Below are 21,120 nucleotides of genomic sequence, written 5' to 3' on the forward strand. Positions count from 1 at the left end.
TATTGTGATCAGTATTAAAACATTTACACCTCTCTTCTTCCATCTATTACTGTACTGTCATATTGTGATCAATATTAAAACATTTACACCTCTCTTCTTCCATCTATTACTGTACTGTCATATTCTGAACAGTATTAAAACATTTACACCTCTCTTCTTCCATCTATTACTGTACTGTCATATTGTGATCAATATTAAAACATTTACACCTCTCTTCTTCCATCTATTACTGTACTGTCATATTCTGATCAATATTAAAACATTTCCACCTCTCTTCTTCCATCTATTACTGTACTGTCATATTCTGAACAGTATTAAAACATTTACACCTCTCTTCTTCCATCTATTACTGTACTGTCATATTGTGATCAGTATTAAAACATTTACACCTCTCTTCTTCCATCTAATACTGTACTCCATTTACTGTACTGTCATATTCTGATCAATATTAAAACATTTACACCTCTCTTCTTCCATCTATTACTGTACTGTCATATTCTGATCAATATTAAAACATTTACACCTCTCTTCTTCCATCTATTACTGTACTGTCATATTCTGATCAATATTAAAACATTTCCACCTCTCTTCTTCCATCTATTACTGTACTGTCATATTGTGATCAATATTAAAACATTTACACCTCTCTTCTTCCATCTGGTTGATTAACTTTATTAGTCACATCTGTCACATGTACATTTCATTCAGTGTATTTGAGTTGATACAGAAACATGATTGTTGTGTCAAGAATTTGACAAATAAACATTCAACAGACAACAATATGTACAAACACCAAGAAGCCCAATAACAACAAGACAAATAGTTTGTAAATTAAAACATTTTTTACAACACAGTGTGGTGATTCATTCTATTAGACTCCAGTTGACAATGTCTGTCAACTTCAATGGTGTTTATTCATGAATATTTACAATCATATGTTTACACACTAGAGATATTCTACATTGTTGCTCCAGTGTGTCTTACTGAACATGACCAGGATTAGAGTGAAACCACCTGACACAGGGACACTGAGGAGTCTCCATACCAAACCCTAAACCCTGGATAGAGGGTCTCAGTGAATGTGGTGTGATATGTGTACAGGTGGGTCAGTGTGTCAGAGGAGACTCTGTAGAAGGACAGAGTGCCGGCTGGCCAGTCCAGATACACTCCTACTCTGTGGGAGCTGGAGGCGGGGACGTCTATGATAGTGAGATTGTGATTATGCCAGGCTCTATAACTGTTGTCATAGCAGAACAGACTCCAGGACCTGTCATTGTATCCAAGCCCACAGTCATTACCCAATCCTCTCCTTCTGATTCCATTATATGTCACTCCTATATCAGCACCTCTCCCACTCATCTCTACCTCCCAGTAACAGCGCCCAGTCAGACCCTCTCTACACAGCACCTGTGGCCAGACCTCAAATCTCTCTGAGTGATTAGGGTACGGCTGTTCCTCTGTCCTACATGTCACCTTTCTGTTCTCCTCAGACAGAGAGAGGAGTCTGTTTGCTGTGTTTGGGTCCAGTGTGAGATCACAGGCATCTGATGGATGAAACCAGACACAATATTATAAATCATCATCATTCACATTAGAATGTTAACTTACTTTTCACTAATTAATTTAATATAGATGTTTCTAGGTATCAAAAGGAGAAGTTAAGGTAACGTGAGACTTGTTGAATAATCATATATTATACTGTATGGTAATATAAAAAACTCTCATTCCCATTAATGTAACACACACAGAGACACACACACACACACACACACCTGTCTGCATGCATGAACACACACACACATTTCTAATGTAACATGAACACGCCACACACTGTCACGTTGTGTGAAGGATTGGGAGACAGGCGCAGGAATGCGTAATAAGGGTTTATATTGACCCAAATTACAGCGGGCCATGTAAAGGCACGGGGACGAAGACCAAACAAACACATATACAAAACACAGGGTTGAACCCAAACAAACACGTATACAAAACACAGGGTTGAACCCAAACAAACACGTAACAAAACACAGGGTTGAACCCAAACAAACACATATACAAAACACAGGGTAGAACCCAAACAAACACATATACAAAACACAGGGTTGGAACCCAAACAAACACGTATACAAAACACAGGGTAGAACCCAAACAAACACGTAACAAAACACAGGGTTGAACCCAAACAAACACGTAACAAAACACAGGGTAGAACCCAAACAAACACGTTTACAAAACACAGGGTTGAACCCAAACAAAAGAGCGAAGAGTACTTCAAATAAATACAGAGGACGAGACCCGTAAACAAAAGCACACAATGAGGCCCGTAATCATATATGCACATCAAAGTGGCACGAAAGTCAAAACAACACAAGCACAGGTACTCACAGGCACAACAGACATTGCAACAATAAATGGTGAACCAAAGGGCAAATTTATACAGACATAAATCAGTGAGGAAATGGAGACCAGGTGTGCGTAATGACACAGTTCAGTTCCTAGAGGCCGGTGACGTAGACCTCCGAAACTGGTGCAACAATACCGGAGGGATCAGTGATACCCACATACACAGACACACACATACACAGACACACACATTGTCAAAACAGCTCTTTCTAAACGTTGGTGTCCCTGACTTCTGATTCTGTAGAACTACAGCTGATATTTAATATGACCAAGTAAGTAATGACTTAAGACTTATTCTTAGTCATATTCTTCACAGCAGTCAACACTCACATTTTCTAAGTCCAGGTTTCATTGTGTACTCTCCACCATGTTCCACACTGTAGTGGTAAGCAGAAGAACAGACAGTCATTGAGTGATACACGTGAACACACACACTCACACACAGCATATAACTTTGTCCAAGGGTTGGTAAGAATGTTTGTCTCAACTAGCTTGATAACTCAAACATGTCTGATATGATCATTGACATAAACCCTCTACATACTTGAGTTTCTCCAGTCTGCAGTTTGGATCCTCCAGTCTAGCAGAGAGCAGTCTGACTCCTGAGTCTCCTGGGTGATTGTAGCTCAGGTCCAGCTCTCTCAGGTGTGAGGGGTTTGACCTCAGAGCTGAGACCAGAGAAGCACAGCCTTCCTCTGTGACTTGACAGCGTGACAGCCTGCAAAGAGTCAAATAATTGTATTTATATTTCCTACTTTTTCAATCTTGGCTTTTCGCTGCAGGTCCCTAACGGGCTCGGGAGAGGTAAAGGTGGACTCATACATCCTCCGAAATATGACCGGCCTAACCGTACTCCTTAACACCCGCCAGCTAAGCCAGAAGACAGCCACAACAATGTGTCAGAGGAAACACCGTTCAACTGGCATCCGGGGTCAGCCCACAAGCACCTGGCCCGCCACAAGAGTCGGTAGAGTGCGATGAGCCAAGTAAAGGCCCACCAGCTAAACCCTCCCCTCCCCTGTGTTGTTCTATGGAACTCCCGCACTTGCTACCTAACGTTAATTTGTCCTATTTAGCTAGCTTGCTGTTGCTAGCTAATTTGTCCTGGGATATAAACATTGAGTTGTTATTTTACCTGAAATGCACAAGGACCTCTACTCCGACAATTAATCCACACATGAAACGGTCAACCGAATCGATTCTAGTCATCTCTCCTCCTTCCAGGCTTATTCATCTTTGAACTTATATGGTGATCGCATCTAAACTTTCATTGTATTACCACGACAACCGGCAACAAAGTTCGTCTTTCAATCACCCACGTGGGTATAACCGATGAGGAGATGGCACGTGGGTACCTGCTTCTATAAACCAATGAGGAGATGGCACGTGGGTACCTGCTTCTATAAACCAATGAGGAGATGACTTTCAGCACGACCTGCGTCAGAAATAGGAATGACTTCTATTTTAGCCCTTGGTGTCGCAGATGCTCGTTGGCGTGCGCGAGCAGTGTGGGGGCAATATTTGAATAACATAGATCTCTAAATTTATTTTGCGACGCTCGCGCACGCGACGTATCCAGTCTGGTCAGCATGTTAGACCGCTTCGCCACTCGGAAGCTGTAAAATCATTTTAAAACCACACTGCTATACTTTGGTGGTGATGTATTACTTTTGTGGCAATGTATTATTTCAACATATTCAGACATATCAGTGTCCTGAAACATGTTTTATCTATTCATAAATGATTGTATCATCGTTAGAAATGACAAAAGTATTGCTTGTAGATATAGAAATGTATAGCACAAATATTTGAGTAGACTGGCTAGACCAATTTAAAAAGCACTATCAGTCAAAAGACAGACAGTGAGACAGACAGTGAGGAATCAGATTTAGATTGTATTGAATATACAGTCCACATGTTACGGGTGTGTACGGGAGGCGAAGTCAGGAGAGTAGAGTGTAGTAACAGGCGCACTTTGTTTCCATTCCAAAAGGAAAGCACATAAGTACAGTAAACGTGCCCAAAACACGGAACATGAACAAAAGTCTGGCGCGTGGCAAATACCCACATAACATAAAACAACATCACACAAAGACATAGAGGGGAACAGAGGACTAAATACATTCAGTGTGATTAGGGACAACCAGGTGTGTTTGGAACAAGACAAAACAAATGGATATATGAAAAATGGAGCAGCGATGTCACAACGGCTAGAAACGGCTAGTGACATCAATCGCCGAACGCCGCCCGAACAAGGAGAGGAGCCGACTTTTGGAGGAAGTGACACCACATCCATTTGACAGTGAAGATAACATTTAAAATTTGGCTCGATACTCCAGGATTTTCAATTTGAGATGAAATGTATCATATCAGGTGACAGTATATAATGTCACCTTCTATTTTAGGGTATTTTCATACATATCTGCTTCACGTTTAGATATGAAAGCACTTTTTGGTTGTGGTGTTTTGAGTTACATTTTGCCCATTTAGTAACTGAATGGTCAATGAAGACTGGAGTAATTTTCTTTCTAAGTTGATAAATAACATGTTTCTAAACAGTACTAAATTAATCCTGATTATGGCATGCTTATGAAAAATCATGAATGAATCTTGAATAACAATGAGTGAGAAAGTTACAGAGGCTACAAGAAAAACATGCTCACCTCTCAACCATTACACTCAAATAAAAGGTAACGTCTACAGTCGGCAAATATAAAATACAGTAGCAAGACAAAGTATGTGAACCCTTTGGAAATACCTAGATTTCTGCATCAATTGGTCATAACATTTGATCTGATTTTCATCTAGTTGACAACAACGGACAAACACAGTGTGCCAGCACCATACCACCCTGCATACCACTGCGGGTTTGTTTCTGAAGCTCAGCAGGGTTGGTCCTGGTCAGTCCCTGGATGGGAGACCAGATGCTGCTGGAAGTGGTGTTGGAGGCACTCTTTCCTCTGGTCTAAAAAATGCCCCAGGGCAGTGATTGGGGACAGTGCCCTGTGTAGGGTGCCGTCTTTTGGATTAACGTTAAACGGGTGTCCTGACTCTCTGAGGTCATTAAAAGATCCCATGGCACTTGTCGTAAGAGTAGGGGTGTTAACCCCCGTGTCCTGGCTAAATTCCCAATCTGGCCCTCAAACCATCATGGTCACCTAATAATCCCCAGTTTACAATTTGCTCATTCATCCCCCTCCTCTCCCCTGTAAATGAGAATGTGTTCTCAGTCAACTTACTTGGTAAAATAAACTAATAACACACTAATTATTGTATTTTTCTTGTTTGTATTGAATACATAATTTAAACATTCACAGTGTAGCATGGAAAAAGCATGTGAACCCCTAGGCTAATGACTCTGAAAGGTAATTGGAGTCAGGAGTCAGCTAACCTGGAGTCCAATAAATGAGATGAGATTGGAGACATTGGTTAGAGGTTCTCTGCCCTATAATAAACACACCAAATTTGAGTTTGCTATTCACAAGAAGCATTGCCTGATGAATCATACCTCGAACAAAAGAGATATCAGCAGACCCAAGATTAAGAATTGTTGACTTGCATAAAGCTGGAAAGGGTTACAAAAGTATCTCTAAAAGCCTTGATGTTCATCAATCCACGATAAGACAAATGGTCTATAAATGGAGAGTTCGGCACTGTTGCTACTCTCCCTAGGATTGGTCGTCCTGCAAAGATGACTGGAAGAGCACAGCACAGAATGTGTCAGCTAAAGACTTACAGAAATCTCTGGAACATGCTAACATCTCTGTTGACGAGCCTACGATACGTAAAACACTAAACAAGAATGGTGTTCATGGGAGGACACCACTGAAGAAGCCACTGCTGTCCAAAAAAACATTGCTGCAAGTCTGAATTTCGCAAAATAGCACTTGGATGTTCCACATCGCTATTGGCAAAATATTCTGTGGACAGATGAAACTAAGATTGAGTTGTTTGGAAGGAACACACAGCAATATGTGTGGAGAAGAAAAAGGCACAGCACACCAACATCAAAACCTCATCCCAACTGTAAAGTCTGGTGGAGGGAGTGTCATGGTTTGGGGCTGCTTTGCTGCCTTAGGGCCTGGACAGCTTGATATCATCAACAGGTAAATTAATTCCCAAGTTTATCAAGACATTTTGCAGGAGAATGTACGGCTGGCTATCTGTCAGCCAATTTAAGCTCAACAGAAGTTTGATGATGCAACAGGAGAACGACCCAAAACACAGAAGTAAATCAACAACAGAATGGCTTCAACAGAAGAAAATACGCATTCTGGAGTGGCCCAGTCAGAGTCCTGACCTCAACCTGACTGACATGCTGTGGCATGACCTCGAGAGACCGGTTCACACAGACATCCCAAGAAAATTGCTGAACTGAAACAGTTTGTAAAGAGGAATGGTCCAAAATTCCTCCTGACCATTGTGCAGGTCTGATTTGCAACTACAGAACACGTTTGGTTGAGGTTATTTCTGCCAAAGGTGGGTCAAACAGTTGTTAAATCCAAGGGTTCACATACTTTTCCCACCCTGCACTGTGAATGTTTACACGGTGTGTTCAATAAAGACATGAAAACGAATAATTGTTGAATTGTCTGTGTGTTATTAGTTTAAGCAGACTGTGTTTGTCTGTTGTTGTGACTTAGATTAAGATCAGATCAAATTTTATGACCAATTTATGGAGAACTCAAGATAATTCCAAAGGGTTCACATAATTTCCTTGCCACTGTATCACATATCCAAAATTCTGGAGCAGAGCACCAGATTTAATACTGTAAACTTCACTGTCCAAACACATATGATGTGGACTATGTGTCTGGTAAACACATATGATGTGGACTATGTGTCTGGTAAACACATATGATGTGGACTATGTGTCTGGTAAACACATATGATGTGGACTATGTGTCTGGTAAACACATATGATGTGGACTATGTGTCTGGTAAACACATATGATGTGGACTATGTGTCTGGTAAACACATATGATGTGGACTATGTGCCTGGTAAACACATGATGTGGACTATGTGTCTGGTAAACACATGTGAATCTGGTGAACAGTTATCACTTGTTGACCAACTACAGGAATACTGACCTCAGAGTCTCCAGTTTACAGTGGGGATTCCCAAGTCCAGCAGAGAGCAGCTTCACTCCTGAATCCTTCAGGTCATTGTTACTCAAATCCAGCTCCCTCAGGTGTGAGGGGTTTGAGATGAGAGCAGAGACCAGAGAATCACAACATTTCTCTGTGACTCCACAGCCTGACAGCCTGATAAAGAGATCATCATGATTTCACGAACACACTGTTAATGTAACACCGGTAGTGTAGAAGGACAATGGCAGATGCATTTGGTTTATTCTCTCAAACAACATATAGATTCATATTCTGTGTCCTAGAATTGTATGGGCATATTGTTATACTAATGTGAACATCAATGCATTGATTTAATATGTTTTTCAATAATTCATTTTTCTCTAAACTGAAAAGTTCTTTATGATGATCAGTACTTAAAAGTAATTTTATGTACTCACAGAGCAGCTCTGGAGGCTTTGACCACTGGCAGCAGCCTCAGAAGACCTTCCTCTGATCTGGAGTATTTCTTCAGGTCAAATACATCCACCTCCTTTTCTGAAGTCAGCAACACAAAGACCAGAGCTGACAACTGTGAAGGTGAGAGTTTGGCTTCTGAGAGACTTCCTGAGCTCAGGTATCTTTGGATCTCCTCCACTAGAGAATGGTCATTCAGTTCATTCAGACAGTGGAACAGATTGATGCACCTCTCTGGAGAGGGATTCTCCCTGATCTTCTCCTTGATGTACTTGACTGTTTCTTCATGGCTCTGTGAGCTGCTTCCTGTCTTTGTCAGTAGACCTCCTAATTGCTTCTGATTGGACTCCAGTGAGAGGCCCAGAAGGAAGCGGAGGAAAAGGTCCAGGTTTCCTGTCTCACTTTGTAAGGCTTTATCCACAGCGCTCTTGTAGACAGTAACTTCTGGCTTCAGTAGACAATCGTTACTAGATGTTGATTGCAGTTCGGCCATTAGATTCTCATTGTTGTTGCTGAATGAAAGGAACACATATACAGCAGCCAGAAACTCCTGAATGCTCAGATGCTCGAAGCAGTACACCTTGACCTGGTACAGCCCACATTCCTCTTTAAAGAGCTGTGTGCACAATCCTGAGTACACTGCGGCTTCATTGACATCAATGCCAGCCTCTTTCAGGTCTTCTTTAGAGAAAATCAGATTGTGATTCAGAAGCTGCTGAAAAGCCAGTTTCCCCAGTGACAGAATGCTCTCTTTATTCCAGTCTGGACCTGTCTCTTCTTTTCCAAGATACTTTTCATTATTCTGTTTGGTGTGAAACACCACAAGGTGTGTGTACATCTCAGTCAGAGTCTTGGGCATCTCTTCTCTCTTATGTTTCAGTATGTCTTCAAGGACTGTTGCAGAAATCCAACAGAAGACTGGAATGTGGCACATGATGTGGAGGCTCCTTGATGTCTTTATGTGTGAGATGATTCTGCTGGCCAGGTCCTCATCACTGAATCTCTTCCTGAAGTACTCCTCCTTCTGTGGGTCATTGAACCCTCGTACCTCTGTCACCTGGTCAACACACTCTAAAGGGATCTGATTGGCTGCTGCAGGTCGGGTAGTTATCCAGAGGAGAGCAGAGGGAAGCAGATTTCCCTTGATGAGGTTTGTCAGCAGAACATCCACTGAGGTTGACTTGGTGACGTCACAACAGATCTTGTTCTTCTTGAAGTCTAGGGGCAGTTGGCACTCATCCAGACCATCAAAGATTAACAGAACTTTGTGCTTGTCATAGTTGGAGATTCTTGATTCTTTGGTTTCCATTGAGAAGTGATTGAGAAGTTCAATCAAAGTGTGTTTTTCCCTTTTCATCAAATTCAGCTCACGAAAAGGCAATGAAAATACAAATTGGACATCCTGATTTGCTTTTCCTTCAGCCCAATCCAGAATGAACTTCTGCACAGAGACTGTTTTTCCAATGCCAGCGACTCCCTTTGTCAGCACAGTTCTGATAAGTTTATCTTGTCCACTTAAGGGTTTGAAGATGTCGTTACATTTGATTGCAGTCTCTGGTCTTGCTTGTTTCCTGGTTGTTGTCTCAATCTGTCTCAGCTCATGTTCATTATTGACCTCTCCTGTTCCACCCTCTGTGATGTAGAGCTCTGTGTAGATCTTATTGAGAAGTGTTGGGTTTCCTTGTTTAGCGATCCCCTCAAATACACATTGAAACGTCTTCTTTAGATTAGATTTGAGTTCACGTTGGCAAATCACAGCAAGCTCATCTGAATGAAGAAATAACATATGGAATATTAATATTTAGTCTGTTTTAATGCATCTGTTTTAATACAGTATTGTAGGACTATGTTAGAAAGTTGTACGTAATAATAATTGATAAATGCCTGTATAAATGTGTAACACTGTTGTATTCATATTGATTATATTATTATTGGTTTTATTAATGTTCTCAAATTCCTAATCTGTCCCTCATACCATCACGATCACCTGATTGGCTCACCCCCGTAACTATTCCCCAGGTTGTTGCTGTAAATGAGAATGTGTTCAGTCAACTTGCTAAAACAAGGAATCAATTTTTGTTTTTTAAACTCTCGCTCTCCCTGTACTTTAGCTTCAGCTTTTAATGTTTGTTATAAAACAGCATTCAACATGAGGCAGACAGCTCTTACTTTTCTCCAGTGTGTCAGCAAGCTCCTTCTGGTTCATTTTCCTCAGGACGTGCAGTGTGATCTTCAGAGCCCCCTCTCTGGCACTGCCGTCCTGCTTCTCATCTTCAGCATCCACCACTTCCTTATCTTGCTTCTGACTCTCAAAGCCTTGTGGGAGTTCTGGACTCAGAATCCTCTTGAACATCTTTAGCTCGTTCTTCACAAATGTGATAATATTCTCTTCAAGCAACTGAAATAAATAAAGTAAATAAGTTAAGCAAGAGAAATGCTTTCTCAATAAAAACACGAATGAATGATTGACAGATCAACTTTACTGGAGGTAAACAAAAACAAATGTACATAACAGGACCACATACATTGAATATAGAGGCCAGGTCTGTTTGATGACTCTGGGAAGACTGACCACTGAGAATCTCTGACTCTGATCTCTCCTGTTGGTTTCTGTGGACAAAACATCCAAGGATTGCACACACATACAAGGATGGAATGTTTAATATCATTTTAGGACTATGAAAATGGAAAAAAACGATTTGCCTATGGATTATGAAAACAACAAAAATAAATTGAAAAATGGGAGAGAAGAAATGACTAGAGACAGTGTTGTTTAACTCCCTGACCATGACCCATGAGTTCTTCTTACCTTTGTTCAGTAGAAAAGTCTCCCTCTCTAAACTCTATAGGTAGTTCCATAGACTGGTCACTCTTCATGGACACACAGCTGGGTACAAGGGAGGCTGGTCTCTCCTGCTTGATTGGGCTTCAACACAACAGGGACAAACATTAAGTATTTCATCTATTCTGGGTACAGATGGGGAAACATAAGAATAGATTAATTCCAAAATGCTATATATCCATTTTCAGAAAATGTTGTTAAATTAGCTTCTATTGTTTAATGAAATTATGAAGGATATTGGTATGTTTTTTCACTGCCTAACCGTGGCATGAGGTTGTTCAATGACAGACATGCATTTGCTTAAAAATGATCACTTGATGGTTTCATTTCAGACAAACGTTTTTTTTGCTAAGTGCTAAATATCTGCTTCACTCTCAGAGAAATAACTAGTACTGCAAGGTTTTAATGGCTTCAAATGTAAAATAGTAAATACATTTTTGAATAAAAAACAAATGATACATGTCTGACAATAACATTAATATTTAAAAAAAATATCAATACAGTAATATGAGATTTTTATGTAAAACATTTACATTTGACATTTCAGTTAGGGACTTCCCACTTAGTATCTGGGTCATTCAGGTGGGTGTGTAGGGTATAGGGTTGTGGACCGTACCATTAAATTAGGACTTCTCCTTAATATCTGGGTCATTCAGGTGGGTGTCTAGGGTATAGGGTTGTGGACCGTACCATTAAATTAGGACTTCTCCTTAGTATCTGGGTCATTCAGGTGGGTGTGTAGGGTATAGGGTTGTGGACCGTACCATTAAATTAGGACTTCTCCTTAGTATCTGGGTCATTCAGGTGGGTGTCTAGGGTATAGGGTTGTGGACCGTACCATTAAATTAGGACTTCTCCTTAGTATCTGGGTCATTCAGGTGGGTGTGTAGGGTATAGGGTTGTGGACCGTACCATTAAATTAGGACTTCTCCTTAGTATCTGGGTCATTCAGGTGGGTGTCTAGGGTATGGGGTTGTGGACCGTACCATTAAATTAGGACTTCTCCTTAGTGTCTGGGTCATTCAGGTGGGTGTCTAGGGTATAGGGTTGTGGACCGTACCATTAAATTAGGACTTCTCCTTAGTATCTGGGTCATTCAGGTGGGTGTGTAGGGTATAGGGTTGTGGACCGTACCATTAAATTAGGACTTCTCCTTAGTATCTGGGTCATTCAGGTGGGTGTGTAGGGTATAGGGTTGTGGACCGTACCATTAAATTAGGACTTCTCCTTAGTATCTGGGTCATTCAGGTGGGTGTCTAGGGTATGGGGTTGTGGACCGTACCATTAAATTAGGACTTCTCCTTAGTGTCTGGGTCATTCAGGTGGGTGTCTAGGGTATAGGGTTGTGGACCGTACCATTAAATTAGGACTTCTCCTTAGTATCTGGGTCATTCAGGTGGGTGTGTAGGGTATAGGGTTGTGGACCGTACCATTAAATTAGGACTTCTCCTTAGTATCTGGGTCATTCAGGTGGGTGTCTAGGGTATAGGGTTGTGGACCGTACCATTAAATTAGGACTTCTCCTTAGTATCTGGGTCATTCAGGTGGGTGTCTAGGGTATAGGGTTGTGGACCGTACCATTAAATTAGGACTTCTCCTTAGTATCTGGGTCATTCAGGTGGGTGTGTAGGGTATAGGGTTGTGGACCGTACCATTAAATTAGGACTTCTCCTTAGTATCTGGGTCATTCAGGTGGGTGTGTAGGGTATAGAGTTGTGGACCGTGCCATTAAATTAGGACTTCTCCTTAGTATCTGGGTCATTCAGGTGGGTGTCTAGGGTATAGGGTTGTGGACCGTACCATTAAATTAGGACTTCTCCTTAGTATCTGGGTCATTCAGGTGGGTGTCTAGGGTATAGGGTTGTGGACCGTACCATTAAATTAGGATCATAAATAAATAATTAGATATCATTTATTTAAAAAATGTCGTTCCCCATGATAGGACAATAAATAAATCAAATGTATAATTTATTTAAAAACTGTTCCACCATGATAGGACAATAAATCAATAAGACATATAATTCATTATAAAAGTATATCCATCATCTGAACAACATTGAAAGCCCTCTCATACCCCCGGCTCACAGCAATACATTGGCTCTGGGATATGCAACCATATCATTTCTCACTCACTCAACTTTCCCAAACATAACAAATAAAATAAAACATAAACACACACCTCACCAGCCACACATACTGTGCCTTCTGTGTACATAGTTTTAATCTTCACCATGTTGAATTAGTGCTTGTGTGTTCCAATTAGTTATATGTGAAGACATATAGAAAAGCTATTCTTATTTTTATTGTATTGTTACAATTCATAACAGGGCTAGAATTGTGTTTCATTATTTTCCTCATCTATGAGAACTTTGTCATTTTTAAAATAGACATGGAGCAGTGTGCTTTGTGTTGTGTCTCTGAACAACTGGTTATCGATGCATAGTTTATCAACGACTCGTTTCCCTTTTAATCTAGTTTCTTTGAAAATTGGATACAGAACTTTACGCAGTTCTCCAATTTCCTTCGGGAACTGGTCATTCGTGCCAATTTTACCCAGGTTTTTAACCATTATTTTATCTTTAAATGAAGCAAATTTGGCAACGATTGGGTGTTCATACCTTTGGCCTCTCTGTCCGAAGTGGTGTACACGTTCAAGTTGGATTTTGTCGATAGCTTCACGTGGGATCTGAAGCGCTGTAAGGGGGAACTCTCTAACTACAGATTCAGGAACTTCTCCTTTTTTCTCCTGGATGCCTGTAAGTACCACATTCTCTCTCATGGATCTAGTTTGTATGTCCAGTAAGGCTTCTCTCAGAACGGTGTTCTCCTTTTTAACTTCATTCACTTCGGTTTCGATCTTATTTTTATTGTTTTATTTAATCTTTATTTAACCAGGTAGGCTAGTTGAGAACACCTTTATTTAACCAGGTAGGCTAGTTGAGAACACCTTTATTTAACCAGGTAGGCTAGTTGAGAACACCTTTATTTAACCAGGTAGGCTAGTTGAGAACACCTTTATTTAACCAGGTAGGCTAGTTGAGAACAAGTTCTCATTTACAACTGCGACCTGGCCAAGATAAAGCATAGCAGTGTGAACAGACAACAACACAGAGTTACACATGGAGTAAACAATAAACAAGTCAATAACACAGTAGAAAAAAAGAGTCTATATACATTGTGTGCAAAAGGCGTTAGGCGAATAATTACAGTTTTGCAGATTAACACTGGAGTGACAAATGATCAGATGGTCATGTGCAGGTAGAGATACTGGTGTGCAAAAGAGCAGAAAAGTAAATAAATAAAAACAGTATGGGGATGAGGTAGGTAAATTGGGTGGGCTATTTACCGATGGACTATGTACAGCTGCAGTGATCGGTTAGCTGCTCAGATAGAAGATGTTTGAAGTTGGTGAGGGAGATAAAAGTCTCCAACTTCAGCGATTTTTGCAGTTCGTTCCAGTCACAGGCAGCAGAGAACTGGAAGGAAAGGCGGCCAAATGAGGTGTTGGCTTTAGGGATGATCAGTGAGATACACTTGCTGGAGCGCGTGCTACGGGTGGGTGTTGCCATCGTGACCAGTGAACTGAGATAAGGCGGAACTTTACCTAGCATGGACTTGTAGATGACCTGGAGCCAGTGGGTCTGGCGACGAATATGTAGCGCGGGCCAGCCGACTAGAGCATACAGGTCGCAGTGGTGGGTGGCATAAGGTGCTTTAGTAACAAAACGCATGGCACTGTGATAAACTGCATCCAGTTTGCTGAGTAGAGTATTGGAAGCTATTTTGTAGATGACATCGCCAAAGTCGAGGATCGGTAGGATGGTCAGTTTTACTAGGGTAAGTTTGGCGGCGTGAGTGAAGGAGGCTTTATTGCGGAATAGAAAGCCGACTCTAGATTTGATTTTAGATTGGAGATGTTTGATATGAGTCTGGAACGAGAGTTTACCGTCTAGCCAGAAACCTAGGTACTTATAGATCTTAAGTCCACATATTCTAGGTCGGAACCATCCAGGGTGGTGATGCTAGTCAGCGTGCGTGTGCAGGCAGCGAACGGTTGAAAAGCATGCATTTGGTTTTACTAGCGTTTAAGAGCAGTTGGAGGCCACGGAAGGAGTGTTGTATGGCATTGAAGCTCGTTTGGAGGTTAGATAGCACAGTGTCCAAGGAAGATCCAGAAGTATACAGAATGGTGTCGTCTGTGTAGAGGTGGATCAGGGAATCGCCCGCAGCAAGAGCAACATCATTGATATAAACAGAGAAAAGAGTCGGCCCGAGAATTGAACCCTGTGTCACCCCCATAGAGACTGCCAGAGGACCGGACAACATGCCCTCCGATTTGACACACTGAACTCTGTCTGCAAAGTAGTTGGTGAACCAGGCAAGGCAGTCATTAGAAAAACCGAGGCTACTGAGTCTGCCGATAAGAATATGCTGATTGACAGAGTCAAAAGCCTTGGCGAGGTCGATGAAGACGGCTGCACAGTACTGTCTTTTATCGATGGTGGTTATGATATCGTTTAGTACCTTGAGCGTGGCTGAGGTGCACCTATGACTGGCTCGGAAACCAGATTGCACAGCGGAGAAGGTATGGTGGGATTCGAGATGGTTTGTTGACTTGGCTTTCGAATACATTAGACAGGCAGGACAGGATGGATATAGGTCTGTAACAGTTTGGGTCCTGGGTGTCTCCCCCTTTGAAGAGGGGGATGACTGCGGCAGCTTTCCAATCCTTGGGGATCTCAGACGATATGAAAGAGAGGTTGAACAGGCTGGTAATAGGGGTTGCGATAATGGCGGCGGATAGTTTCAGAAATAGAGGGTCCAGATTGTCAAGCCCAGCTGATTTGTAGGGTCCAGGTTTTGCAGCTCTTTCAGAACATCTGCTATCTGGATTTGGGTAAAGGAGAAGCTGGGGAGGCTTGGGCGAGTAGCTGTGGGGGGGGGAGGCAAAGCTGTTGGCCGAGGTTGGAGTAGCCAGGAGGAAGGCATGGCCAGCCATTGAGAAATGCTTGTTGAAGTTTTCGATTATCATGGATTTATCGGTGGTGACCGTTTTACCTAGCCTCAGTGCAGTGGGCAGCTGGGAGGAGGTGCTCTTGTTCTCCATGGACTTTACAGTGTCCCAGAACTTTTTGGAGTTAGAGCTGCAGGATGTAAATTTCTGCTTGAAGAAGCTGGCCTTTGCTTTCCTGACTGACTGCGTGTATTGGTTCCTGACTTCCCTGAACAGTTGCATATCGCTGGGACTATTCGATGCTATTGCAGTCCGCCACAGGATGTTTTTGTGCTGGTCGAGGGCAGTCAGGTCTGGAGTGAACCAAGGGCTATATCTGTTCTTAGCCCTGCATATTTTGAACGGAGCATGCTTATCTAAGATGGTGAGGAATTTACTTTTAAAGAATGACCAGGCATCCTAAACTGACGGGATGAGGTCAATATCCTTCCAGGATACCTGGGCCAGGTCGATTAGAAAGGCCTGCTCACAGAAGTGTTAGGGAGTGTTTGACAGTGATGAGGGGTGGTCTTTGACTGCGGACCCATAGCGGATACAGGCAATGAGGCAGTGATCGCTGAGATCCTGGTTGAAGACAGCGGATGTGTATTTGGAGGGCCAGTTGGTCAGGATAACGTCTATGAGGGTGCCCTTGTGTACAGATTTAGGGTTGTACCTGGTGGGTTCCTTGATGATTTGTGTGAGATTGAGGGCATCTAGCTTAGATTGTAGGACTGCCGGGGTGTTAAGCATTTCCGGAAGCAGGCGGCAACAGTGAGAGACTTATTTCTGGAGAGAATAATTTTTTTAATTAGTAGTTCGAACTGTTTGGGTATGGACCTGGAAAGTATGACATTACTTTGCAAGCTATCTCTGCAGTAGACTGCAACTCCTCCCCCTTTGGCAGTTCTATATTGACGGAAAATGTTATAGTTGGGTATGGAAATCTATTGACTGTCCCTTTTAGCTTGTTTGTTTCCTTCTCCAATGTCACAGCTTTTTCATCACTCATCTCGAGGCTTGCCTTCAACTCTTTTAAAACCTTACTAACTAATTCAAGTATACCCAGTTTGTCATTTATTGATTTTAATGGTGATTGAAGGACTAACAGTACAGTTAGATAGCAGTAAAACTGTACTATATAGGCACAAAATAAGTTAGAGGAAAAACAAAAAGAAATGGAGTAACTTATTCAAGAAAGATCTAGTGTAATTGATTATAAAAATAAAGCAAACTGGATGGAATATGGGGAGAAATGCACCAAATTCGTTTTAAATGTTCAATATAGAAATGCTACCAATTTTTTTTATTAAAACTTGTTACAAATGATGGAGTTACGCGTGATTCATCAAATTATATTTTGAAAGAGGAAGTAAAGTACTTTAAGAATATGTTTTCATTTCAGGCTCCTCCATCTCCACTAAGTAAAACTAACTATATGATTTTCCCCCCTAATAATATTGTAAAATTAACAGCTGTACAGAAAGACTCATGTGAAGGCCAAATTACAGAGGAGTAATTGCTTGATGCAATTGGGGCCTTTAAGGATGGGAAAACTCCAGGGCTGGATGGCATACCAGTGGAAGTATACAAAACTTTTTTTGATGTACTCAGAGGACCATTATTAGCATGTTTTAACCACTCCTATATAAATGGTAGATTATCAGACACGCAAAAAGAAGGTCTGATTTCATTATTACTGAAACAGGACCAACGTGGTGTATATATAAACATCCAGTCCATTAAAAAAATTGGAGACCTCTTACACTTCAGTGTTGTGATGCAAAAATCCTAGCAAAATTCTTGGTGCATAGAATTTAAAAAGTATTGTCAGATATTATTCATCCTAATCAGACAGGTTTTTTACATGGACGACACATTGGAGATAATATAAGACAAGTACGGGAAACAATAGAATACTATGAAATATCGGGGACACTAGGCCTGGTTTTCATAGCTGATTTTGAAAAGGCTTTTGATAAAGTACAACTGGAGTTTATATATAAATGCCTAGAATATTTCAATTTTGGGGAATCTCTTATAAAAAGTTATGTATAGTAACCCTAGATGTAAAATAGTAAATAATGGCTACATCTCATAAAGTTTTAAACTCTCTAGAGGACTAAAACAAGGTTGTCCACTGTCGGCATATCTATTTATTATTGCCATCAAAATGTTAGCTTTTAAGATTAGATCAAACAACAATATTAAGGGATTAGTAATCAGTGGTTTAAAAACTAAGGTGTCATTGTACGCTGATGATTCATGTTTTCTTTTAAAACCACAATTAGAGTCTCTCCACGGCCTCATAGAGGATCTAGATACTTTTGCTATTCTCTCTGGATTAAAACCAAATTGTGATAAGTATATTACGTATTGGATCACTAAAAAAATGCTAATTTTACATTACCATGTAGTTTACCAATAAAATGGTCTGACGGAGATGTGGACATACTCAGTATACAAATCCCAAAAGAAAGAAATTATCTCACTCCAATTAATGTTTATAGAAAGTTAGCAAAAATAGATAAGATCTTGCTACCATGGAAAGGAAAATACCCGTCTATTGGTGGAACTATCACCCTGATTAACTCTTTAGTCATATCACAGTTTACCTATTTGCTTATGATTTTGCCTACACCTAGTGACCTGCTTTATAAATTATATGAACATAATATATATATTTTTCAAATACATTTTTAAAAAATGTATAATTTTTGTGAATGATATCATAAATAGGACTGGTGGAGTTATGTCACACATGCAGCTAACACAGACATATGGAAATGTCTGCTCTACCCAAAATTACAACCAATTAATTGCAGCATTACCACAAAAATGGAAGAGGCAAGTAGAAAGGGAAAAAAGTAAGAAACTTGTGTGTCGGCCCTGTATTAAAGACCATAAATGGTTAAAGAAAAGTGTGATAAATATGATGGGAGGGATTGAATGGAGCTGAAGGGTGAACTAATGAGACAGATGGGAGGGATTGAATGGAGCTGAAGGGTGGAACTAATGAGACAGATGGGAGGGATTGAATGGAGCTGAAGGGTGGAACTAATGAGACAGATGGGAGGGATTGAATGGAGCTGAAGGGTGGAACTAATGAGACAGATGGGAGGGATTGAATGGAGCTGAAGGGTGAACTAATGAGACAGATGGGAGGGATTGAATGGAGCTGAAGGGTGGAACTAATGAGACAGATGGGAGGGATTGAATGGAGCTGAAGGGTGGAACTAATGAGACAGATGGGAGGGATTGAATGGAGCTGAAGGGTGGATCTAATGAGACAGATGGGAGGGATTGAATGGAGCTGAAGGGTGGAACTAATGAGACAGATGGGAGGGATTGAATGGAGCTGAAGGGTGGAACTAATGAGACAGATGGGAGGGATTGAATGGAGCTGAAGGGTGGAACTAATGAGACAGATGGGAGGGATTGAATGGAGCTGAAGGGTGGAACTAATGAGACAGATGGGAGGGATTGAATGGAGCTGAAGGGTGGAACTAATGAGACAGATGGGAGGGATTGAATGGAGCTGAAGGGTGGAACTAATAACAAGATAAAACATGTTAAACGTACGTGGTCTGTAAAATGTATATAGGTTCAGAAATGTTGTGAAATAGCACAGTGACAAATATAAATCAAACTGGATGGACATCAGAAATAGAGGAACGACTAAAAATAAAGAAAAAAGAACAATTGTAAAATAGACTGTGTATGTAAAATGTGTATAAGATGTATAAATTGAAGGTAGAAGCAGAAGTGTTTATTAGTTTACTTCAATTGGGGGATCGGCGGTAGGGTTTGGGGGGAATAATAATAAAGGCATATTCTTTAAAAAAGTATGTATGTCTATATAGGTATGTGTGTGTATATATGTGTATATGTATGCACGCGTGTATGAATATATATATTTACCCCAAAAATATATGGGGGATTGGAAATGATGCATACAATTACATTGATGGAACCAATATTCTTACCTCAATATTAAGCTGATCCACTCCTTTAAAAAATAAAAAAAATTAAAAGAGGAAATTGGCTCCAATTAAGCGCCCTCCACAGAGTATTGCATGGCGTTGACAAATGGAGCAGCACTTATGGTAGAGTGGTCAGACGTAAACCCCTCTTCAATTAAAGGCACATAACAGCCCTCTTGGAGTTAAAGACTAAAAGACTCTCAGACCATGAGAAACAATATTCTCTGGTCTGATGAAACCAAGATTGAACTCTTTGGCCTGAATGCCAAGCTTCACGTTTGGAGGAAACCTGGCATGTTGGTGGCAGCATCATGCTGTTGGGATGTTTTTCAGCATCAGGGACTGTGAGACTAGTCAGGATCGAGGGAAAGATGAACGGACTAAAGTACAGAGAGATCCTTGATAAAATCCTGCTACAGAGCACTCAGGACCTCAGACTTGTTCCAGCAGGACAACGACCCTAAGCACACAGCCAAGACAACATAGGAGTCGCTTCGGGACAAGTCTCTGAATGTCCTTGAGTGGCCCAGCCAGAACACAGACTTGAACCCAATCGAACATCTCTGGAGAGACATGAAAATAGCTGTGCAGCGACGATCCCCATCCAACCTGACAGAGCTTGAGAGGCTCTGCAGAGAAGAATGCGAGAAACTCTGCATAATACAGGTGTGCCAAACTTGTAGCATCATACCCAAGAAGATATCACTGCCAAAGGTGATTCAACAAAGTACTGAGTAAAGGGTCTGACTACTTATCTAAATGTTCTGTTCTTGCTTTGTCATTATTGGGTATTGTGTGTAAATTGATCAGGAAAAAAAAAGTATATATTATCAATTTTAGAATAAAAAAACTTTGAAAAAGGCAAGGGGTCTGGAAACTTTCCGAATGCACTATTCTCTATGTAACAAATATATCCCCCCTCTCCTTCTCCTCCATCACCAATATGCAACAGATATATCCCCCCTCTCCTTCTCCTCCATCACCTATATGTAACAGATATATCCCCCCCTCTCCTTCTCCTCCATCACCTCTATGCAACAGATATATCCCCCTCTCCTTCATCACCTATATGTAACAATATATCCCCCTCTCCTTCTCTCCATCATCTATATGTAACAGATATATCCCCCTCTCCTCCATCACCTATATGTAACAGATATATCCCCCCTCTCCTTCTCCTCCATCACCTATATGTAACAGATATATCCCCCCTCTCCTTCATCACCTATATGTAACAAAATATCCCCCCTTTCCTTCTCCTTCATCACCTATATGTAACAATATATCCCCCTCTCCTTCTCTCCATCACCTATATGTAACAGATATATCCCCCCTCTCCTTCATCACCTATATG

At 41.0% G+C, this 21,120-nt stretch overlaps 2 protein-coding genes across 2 annotated transcripts in view; both read right to left on the minus strand.

Annotated features, from left to right (window-relative positions):
* The window catches only part of LOC118937841 (NLR family CARD domain-containing protein 3-like), a 67,342-nt gene that overhangs the window by 39,361 nt on the left and 6,861 nt on the right, over positions 1 to 21,120 (minus strand). Inside the window, exons 2-3 of the mRNA XM_036939577.1 lie at positions 10,758 to 10,874; positions 10,474 to 10,558 (exon numbers count right to left, since the gene is read on the minus strand). Of these exons, the coding sequence (XP_036795472.1) occupies positions 10,474 to 10,558; positions 10,758 to 10,874 (202 nt within the window). The remainder of the gene's footprint in view (positions 1 to 10,473; positions 10,559 to 10,757; positions 10,875 to 21,120) is intronic.
* Positions 659 to 1,566, minus strand: LOC118937859 (stonustoxin subunit beta-like; the record flags this gene model as incomplete). Its single annotated transcript, XM_036939637.1, has 1 exon — positions 659 to 1,566. A coding segment is annotated over one exon (567 nt), but the record flags the coding sequence as incomplete, so codon positions are not given.

Source organism: Oncorhynchus mykiss, chromosome 12 (assembly GCF_013265735.2).
Source record: "Oncorhynchus mykiss isolate Arlee chromosome 12, USDA_OmykA_1.1, whole genome shotgun sequence".
NCBI lineage: Eukaryota > Metazoa > Chordata > Actinopteri > Salmoniformes > Salmonidae > Oncorhynchus > Oncorhynchus mykiss.